We start from the raw sequence: 9,233 nt of genomic DNA, 5'->3' as shown, positions 1-9,233 counted from the left end.
CACACAAAACACGTTGCGACATGCATCAATAAGACTATTAGTTTATTTAATTACGATTATTGTGAAGGTTTTAACCAGAAGTTTCAATATTATTCTGGCTCACTTGACGCTGCTCTGCGTCTTTTTTCAAGTCTGCACGCAAATCGTTATCACAAACGCTGTGTATAAATGCTAAATAAAAGGTGAGAAGGCAACGCTAGTTTGCAGTTTTATGCAGAGACGGTTGTCGTGTAAACATGGCCTTAGACTTGTGCATAATCGTTTTACATTGAAAATCCGACTGGAAGTCATATCGTTCTTATCGCTAGTCGAACACAGGACAGTCTGCAGTAGAGAATAAAGACTGCTTTTAAACAGTTGTTTCAGGAGGACTATCATATCTTCGGATCTGCAATCGGACATCGGAGACGGGTAGGAGAGCGTTTTGAACAGCCGTTCCCCCCCTATTGCCTATGAGAACGCTGTGTGACCCTTAGCCCCAACATGACCCTACTACTGTACTCTGTATATTATATACACTCATGCAGCAGTCAGGGTCACACAGCCTTCTCATAGGCAATAAGGGGGAAAGGCTGTTCAAAACGCTCTCCTACCCGTCTCCAATGTCCGATTGCAGATCCGAAGATATGATAGTCCTCCTACGGAAGCCAGTAATTTAGCCGGTGCTGTTAAAATGGTACTGCTGCGTCAAACAACCGTTTAAAAGCAGTCTTTCCACAGCCTGTGCTGAATTTACAGCAGGGTGCGTTTGATCTCACTATCATGGTGCACCGCTTGCACGCGGCGAGCAAACACAGGCAGTGCAGTCACACGGAGACGGCGGCTCAGTCAGTGATCAACGCAAATCCAGCGCACCTGGGAAGCAAAACATGTCATGAAATATTCAAACTCCCAAGGTTCCTGTCCGCACAAGGAAGCTTCTCCTCTCCTAAATATACGGCACAGGCTGTGGAAAGACTGCTTTTAAACCATGTGACCCTAATAGTGCACGTGTGAATGAATGAATGAATGAAAGTTTTATTTACGTGTCAGGACAAATTACATGACCCATCCCACATTGGATTATCAGACACATCAACATAAAGTAATTACCGTATCGATTCCGGTGCATAAACAATACAAACACACACACAGCAAAACACAGATTTAACTACAATATGTAGTAAGTAAAATATATTAATTATCTATCATATGTCATCTTTTTCCTCCTATCCCACGCATGTGAAATATATTCGGAAAAAGCAAAGATGTTGTCAAAAAGAAATTCAAGTATGGCTCCTTCTTCAAAATCTAACAAGTTTAGCTCAGGGGAGTGAACTTTTTTTAAATAGTATCTCTCGTAAGTCATGATACAATGGGCAATACAAAATCGAATGAAATTCATTCTCCACTTCCTTCAACTCACAATATTCACAAATCCTATCCTCCTCCACCGTCCCTCTGTATCTGCCTGTTTCAATATGTAAAGGCAGGATACCACATCGTAACTGAGCACATAAGGACCTCTTGCTTTTAGGTAAATTAAACACAAAATATTTTTCACATTTAAATTCATTTTTGAATAAACAATAAGTTCTTAATTTTGGCTTCTGCCAAATTTCTTCAGTCCAAGAGACTGTAACCAGTTAGCAGCACGGATCTGAGATTTAAATGGCTCTACATTTATACACATCTTTGAGAGTAATATTCTCCAAAACCACACTCCTGAAACAGGTCTGACATATCTGAGACCCACTCCCCTTCAACAGACAAGTCCCAGAAGAAAATCTGACTAGCAATAGTATATAGTATATATACACAGAGTACAGTAGTATATAGTATATATACACAGAGTACAGTAGTAGGGTCAGGTTGGGGCTAACAGCAGGTATGCAGGAGCCCTGTGGTGTGCTGCTTTCATCAATCACAGTAACATTAGACATCTACCTGTGACTGCAAATTACGAGTGAAACTGTTCTAATTCCTCTGTTGCCTCAATCAATTAACCATAAATAAATCGTTCTATAACATTACTCGGATGAACAGATGATTGTGCCCAAAGCAATGCATTATATCTGGCCAACCAGATGGTTTATTATCCGTATTATTATTATTTCGGTAGTAATAAATCTAACGTTAGTTGTGTTTGTGAAACAGTGTTTTGAATGGAGGTGCGCACGCAGCACTGTTGACACAGGAGCATGTCGAGGCCATAACACATTATTCCTGCCTTGTTGCTGTAATGTTGACCGTGGCTAATCTAGTTAGCTTACCGTTAGCTAACGCTAGCTAGCTGGTAAGCATTATCTTGCTAGCCTGGCATTACACTGGCTGGCGTCACCTAGCTAACTATAGAGGGCGGGCACAAAGAGCAAAACGCCATAACTGTAACGTTATCGTGGTCATTTATCTGGTCGCGCAACCATGCAGCCACTTCGAATCATTGTTTGTGGACATAGCTTAGCTTAGCAGATGGGCTAACAGCAGACGAGCTAACCACCCGCTCAGCCAGCGCTCGAGCGCTGTGCCTCCGACACGGCTGCCCGAAACACAGGCGAGGAAGGCGGGCTGCGCTCGAGCGCTGGAAGCCTGGCTACTCCTCCTCGGATACATCCGATTCCGATCCAGGGTTACATACATACATACCGCTGTTGTTGTTGTTTTCGCAGCAGTAATTGAAAATATTCGTACCTTACAATCAAACAGGATTTGTTTGTTGGTGCAATTTCATACCTGATAGTGTGAATTGTGATCAATTGCGTCCTCTTCTGCAGCTCTCTTCCCCCTCCTAGCTCCAAAATGGCGCCAATATGCATAGATGCAGTGCCTCTCGTGCCCATGGGTAAAAGTCCATGAATGGGTGCGTAGCGCCACCTATGTGTGTATGCGCATACTACGCAATAGGCCAAATGCTGCCTGCATTCAGAGACGGTCATTTTTTTATTTCTTTTTTTATTCATTCCAAAGCATACAGTCAACAAGCATACATTAAACATCAGTACAGAGTATGCCACTTCGATAGAAATAAAATAAATAAATAAACAAACAAAACAAACAAACAGGGGGATCATGTAAGAATAAACTCAGGCATTAATAAAAATATTTAAATCTTTACAAATATTCACAGTTTTTAAGGCTTTGCTGTTCTTGAGACCACATAAAGTTTTAATGTAATGTCCGAATTCAACTTTGAACTGTTGTATGTGTGGTTTCTTGGTAGTCCACTTGCACTTATGTATATAGTATTTCCCATATAAAATAAAAAGGTTAAAAATAAATCATATTTTACAATCAATATCACTCTTTTCATAAAAAAAATATGTAAATTTTTTCTAAGTGAACAGTTGGACCAGTCAGCTCCTTGAAGAGACACTCTATCTCTATCCAAAATAATTTTGCACATAAACAATCAAAAAATAAATGACATAATGGTCTCAGTTTCAAGATTACAAAACACACATATTCCATCAATATATCAATATCAATCCTGAACCTTGAAAGTACCTGGCTAACAGGGTAAATCAAATGTAAAATTGTAAAAGAAACTTCTCTAATTTTGTTGGTAACACAATACTACTTATTGATATTCCAAACTGCCTTCCAATCAATATTCTCAAATCTAGAATTCCAGAAAAACTTGACAGGAGGTGACATAATTTCCTAATGAAATTATTAGTAATTTTTTTGTCTGTGAAACATATACCATCTACCATAAGGTTACCATTAACTTGTGGATTCAAATCAAGCATCATACTTCCTTGTAGTAATCAGAGACGGTCATTAGGCATTCATGTAGCCCAGTGATGTCACTCTAACACTCAATGATGACGTCATCAGTGAGTGATGATGTCACCAGATGATGTCATCATTGCTCGAGTGACATCACATCATCATTAGGTAGAATTATGGCAATTAATCGTCCCTAATTACCACCACCACCACAGAGCACACTTAAGCCAATTTTAACTAAGAAGAAGACTATAAATCTCTCACGTAGAGGCCCACCCACTTTTAACTAGGCTACTGTATATAAGAACCAAAATCATAACTGACTGACTGACTGACAGACACTGCCCACCCACTTAGGTGCCATTGTGCAACTTAATCGTGCAGTTAATAGTATGAGTTGTGCCAAACAAATATTAATATCTCAAAAACTATACATCACATCGCTTATATTTTGACATTCTGAGTGAGAGCAGAAGTAGCTCAAGAGTTTGATGTATAATACAGTACATGTATGTACATGCATGTCATGTTAAAGTTGTGTGAACTGTCACAGTTTTTAAAATGTAAACAGCCTAGGGTTCCATTGCCGTTGCCCCACCCAGTGAAGCGGGCTGATCCCTCATATAGGCCTAGATCATGCAACTTTTAATTGTGCAAATGAGGCATAGATATGCGTTGAGTTGTTTTTTGTTTGTTTTTCACTTTTCAGTCTCCTTCTAAATTGCAGCTATGATTTATTATTAAGCTAATATTATTTTTGCCAAGGCTAATTAATGGTTGCTCCAATAAAGCTCACTGCTGATCTCAATTAACCAATCAGTGCTCTGAGTGAGACGGGAGGCTGTTGTTGGTCGGCCTACATCTATAAATCACAGTGGAAAGGAAAGGCAGACCGGTTTGTTTTCACGGATGGAGGGGTTCGTGTCCACGTGTTCACCGTACTCAGTCAGCGGCGGACCGGCTGCTTGCGGCCCCTTCGCCCCGCCTGAAGGCCCTGGATGCTGGGGAAAGCAGGGCCGCTTCATGACCGCCCAGGGTCTCAACTATCTGGAGCTCTGCAAAGTGATCCTGTCCCAGGTCGACCCCAGTTTACCCTCTCGACTCAGGAAGGCAAACACGAAGGAATGCGGCGTGCAAGTCAACGCAAAGGTGGATAAAATCGTCCAGTGCTCGCTTGGCCCCAAAACGCTGTTTTCCCAGGAAGGCGACCATCTCGTCTGCTCCAAGTCCTGCAAGAGCCTGGATTCGTCCAAACCAGACGGGAAGGCGCTGTATAACACGCCGGTGAACAACCTGCGCTTCTTGCGACCCGTTTCCATCTACTCTCCCGTCAGGAGCGTCAGGACCTTCCTGAAGGAGCTTCACGATGACCGTGAATGTGAAGGAAAGGATGAAGCTGACACCACCGTGGACCACGACGAGGACGCTGCTGAGACGGATCCAACTGTTGAGAAGGACTTGAAGGCACGCCTCCATCGGGCATCAAGGGGGTCCAACTTCCAGGTGGGCCTCTTGCCTCTTCTAGATTCATCCATGCCATCCACTGTTTCCCTACATCTCTGCTCTACGCTGTAGTCAATTGAAGAAATTAGATTTGGGGGGGGGGGTGAGAGGTAGCAGCTAGGGGACCTTGAAAGAGTTTCAAGTGGGTTTTGGAGTAGCCTACCGCTATTTGTTGAATTAGATTTTTATTGCATTCATTTGAAGCAAGCCCCAGATGAGGTATGGTTATGGTGAGCAGAGGTTTCTCCTACATGGAGAACAACAAAGCTCTTTCTCAATTGCTGTCTGGTGGTCTAAAGTGGATCTATGATAGGCTAATGCTATATCAAAAGGTGTGGGAATATTGTATCCATACACAACTGCAAGAAGTCACATTGCAAAAGTGTATTTTGTCTGTAGGCTATATATATATATATAGATATATAGGCTATAGCCTACCTCTGCTCCAGAAACTATCAAAAATGAGAAAAGCAGTTAAAACATATAGGATATAATATACACACACACACACACACACACACACACACACACACACACACACACACACAACTGTGCAAGAAGTCACTCTGCAAGTGTCTATTTTTTTAACTGCTTTTCTCATTTTTGATAGTTTCTGGAGCAGAGGTATGGCTTTTTCCACTGCAGAAAATGCAACATCCGGTGGGAGAGTGCTTATGTGTGGTGCATCTCTGGAACCAGTAAGGTAAGTGGTCAATTATATACTTATGGTAAATCTGTGCTGTAAGTTTTGGGTAAAATTGCACATGTAAAAATAACTTAACACTATTATTATTATTATTGTTATTATCATTATTATCATCATCAGGTGTACTACAAGCAGCTCTGCCGGAAGTGTCAGGTGGGGTTCAACCCCTACAAAGTGGAGTCCATCCTCTGCAAGGTGCATTTACTTTTCTTGTTCGCGATTCTTAGTTGTGGATTAGGTTTGTTGTTGAATTCCATTTGATAATTAAAAAAAATTACCATGTGCCAACTATTCACGGAAATGTGCTTTTAAAATGGCACCCTGAAATACAGATCATATACCAAGTGGTTGTCCAACATACTGTATCAACCCTGAAATATGTGGTTTATTCCCATTCTGAATGGTCAAGTTGGATTCACTGCTTTCCATTGTCTCTGAGCTCAGAGGATTGAAACCTGTTAGACTTGCATGAGCAGAAATTACACTTTCTTGTTGAGTCAGTTTCTCAAAACATTGGCATCCTTCAAGTAATGTTCCATGACTGTTCTCCCTCTCAGGGCTGCTCCCAGACCTCCTGCTGCTGTGAGAGGAAGCAGCGGCACATTAACATGAGGAGGCCTCACCGCCAGGACCTGTGCTCTCGCTGCAAGGGCATGAGACTGTCCTGTGATGTCACCTACAGCTTCAAATACATCATCTGACTGTCCTGTGATGTCACCTACAGCTTCAAATACATCATCTGACTGTCCTGTGATGTCACCTACAGCTTCAAATACATCATCTGACTGTCCTGTGATGTCACCTACAGCTTCAAATACATCATCTGACTGTCCTGTGATGTCACCTACAGCTTCAAAATACATCGTCTGACTGTCCTGTGATGTCACCTACAGCTTCAAATACATCATCTGACTGTCCTGTGATGTCACCTACAGCTTCAAATACATCATCTGACTGTCCTGTGATGTCACCTACAGCTTCAAATACATCGTCTGACTGTCCTGTGATGTCACCTACAGCTTCAAATACATCATCTGACTGTCCTGTGATGTCACCTACAGCTTCAAATACATCGTCTGACTGTCCTGTGATGTCACCTACAGCTTCAAATACATCATCTGACTGTCCTGTGATGTCACCTACAGCTTCAAATACATCGTCTGACTGTCCTGTGATGTCACCTACAGCTTCAAATACATCATCTGACTGTCCTGTGATGTCACCTACAGCTTCAAATACTGTACATCGTCTGACTGTCCTGTGATGTCACCTACAGCTTCAAATACATCGTCTGACTGTCCTGTGATGTCACCTACAGCTTCAAATACATCGTCTGACTGTCCTGTGATGTCACCTACAGCTTCAAATACATCGTCTGACTGTCCTGTGATGTCACCTACAGCTTCAAATACATTGTCTGACTGTCCTGTGATGTCACCTACAGCTTCACATACATTGTCTGACTAGGGGATTTTTAAGCCCACCAACATTTACTTTGGTCTGGAATTGATTATCGTCTATTGCTCATGCAGATCTCATGGCTGATTGCCATCAAGGTTAGGGCCATGTGAGTGGGACGACATGCCTATGTCACAGGACGACATGCCTATGTCACAGGACGACATGCCTATGTCACAGGACGACATGCCTATGTCACAGGACGACATGCCTATGTCACAGGATGACATGCCTATGTCACAGGACGACATGCCTATGTCACAGGATGACATGCCTATGTCACAGGTGGAAGTTGCCGCCAATAACGGACCTTGAGATTTACTTCTTGGTGAATAGTTGTAAATGTCTACCTGGGTTGGCTCTTGGAAGCAACTTCTCAAGCATGTGGTGTCCTATTCCCCCCCAACTATCTTGGTGCTTAACTGAAAGTGAAATTATTTTTGTAAGTGGAAATAAAGTTTATGAAATAAAGGTATTGCATGGAAACTTGTGCAATTTTTGTGTGTACACACCATACTCAAGTTGTACATACCGGTACTCTTACTTTAAAGGGATAGTTCACTTTTTTTTAAGTCTAGCCGTATTTGCTACTTGCCGATGACGTTGATTGGTAGAGTTCTTTCTCAGCACAGTCAATCCTGTTCCTCATAGTAGCTCTGGAAAGTTGGGCAAAAACGAATGTGAGGTCAATGGGGTCACGCTCCTCCTGTATGTACAAGCTGACTGAGGCTCACTCAAATGTCATCCAGTACACACACACACACACACACACACACACACACACACACACACAGTCACACAAAGTACATTTGAGTGAGCCTCAGTTAACTTGTACAGACAGGAGCTGAATTATTTATTAGGAGCCCCATTGACCTTGTATTTGTTTTTCTCCCAACCTTCCAGAGCGACTATGAGGAACAGGATGGATTGTGCTGAGAAAGACTCTACCAATCAACATCATCATTGGTAAGTAGCAAATACGGCTAGACTTTAAAAAATGTGGACTATCCCTTTACTTATAAACTATTTGAAGTAAAATAAATTGTAACACTCTTCCTAAGGAATGACTTTGCTCAGTTTGGTCAGACTTTGGTCACTTGAATGTAGCTGGTTGTATGTCTCCAATATAGATGATAGGATGCTGGTCTAAATTAAGAAGCAAAAGGGTGATGTAGGACCACTGGACCAGAGTACACTCTTTGAAACAAACCGGTAGGAGCAATACTTAAAGTAATAGGTCCCAGTTGCACAAGCCTTGTTGAGATTGAGAACCAGTGAAACCAGTGAAATGAAGCTTAGCATAAGTTCAGGCAGGAAGACTATCTTCGCTCTTCATTCATTCCTCTCCCTTTCCTGCTCATAGCTGATTAGGGGTGTGGGTGCTTTCGTTAAACCAATCAGAGCTTGTTGCCACATCCACCAATCACACATTAACTGTCAACTTTAAAGCTGTTCTCTCTTGTGCCGTATGCGGTGATTTCGGTGGGATTTGTAGCAACCCTCGACCACCCCGTTGAATGTAATGAATTCTAATCACCAAAGACTTCACATTCTCATAACTATTGTGCACGTGTGAATACATAATTGTTGACTAAAGAACGATTCTCTCCTGATGTTTTGTCAATCTCTCCTCACTCCAGGCATCTTGTCTCTAGATTTGTGTCTGTTTGATGACCGTGTCAGAGTCCCCACTGAGAGGATTAAGGAGGTGTGGCAGGAGGAACTTGGTGTTGACTTGTCTGAGGTTATATGGGACAGGAGTTTGTCTGTGGTTCAACTCTGCTCAATTAACAGCAGACACCAGCTGATCCAATTTAAGGTCACTCATCGTCTTCATTATTCCAAGTCCAGGTTGCAC

The 9,233-nt window shown here is 42.2% G+C and overlaps 1 protein-coding gene across 1 annotated transcript; it reads left to right on the top strand.

Moving 5' to 3' along the window:
* Positions 1–4,617: 4,617 nt before the first annotated feature.
* On the top strand, positions 4,618–6,618 carry LOC310771821 (zygote arrest protein 2.L-like; the record flags this gene model as incomplete). Its single annotated transcript, XM_083664336.1, has 4 exons — positions 4,618–5,211; positions 5,822–5,914; positions 6,038–6,112; positions 6,475–6,618. The coding sequence occupies 4 exons, from the start codon at positions 4,618–4,620 to the stop codon at positions 6,616–6,618; spliced, it is 906 nt and encodes a 301-aa protein (XP_083520462.1).
* Positions 6,619–9,233: the final 2,615 nt, after the last annotated feature.

Source organism: Poromitra crassiceps, assembly GCF_964638095.1.
Source record: "Poromitra crassiceps genome assembly, contig: HAP1_SCAFFOLD_1318, whole genome shotgun sequence".
Lineage (NCBI taxonomy): Eukaryota > Metazoa > Chordata > Actinopteri > Beryciformes > Melamphaidae > Poromitra > Poromitra crassiceps.
The sequence above is the reverse complement of the archived record's forward strand: the minus strand, read 5'-3'. Positions and strand labels throughout refer to the sequence as shown.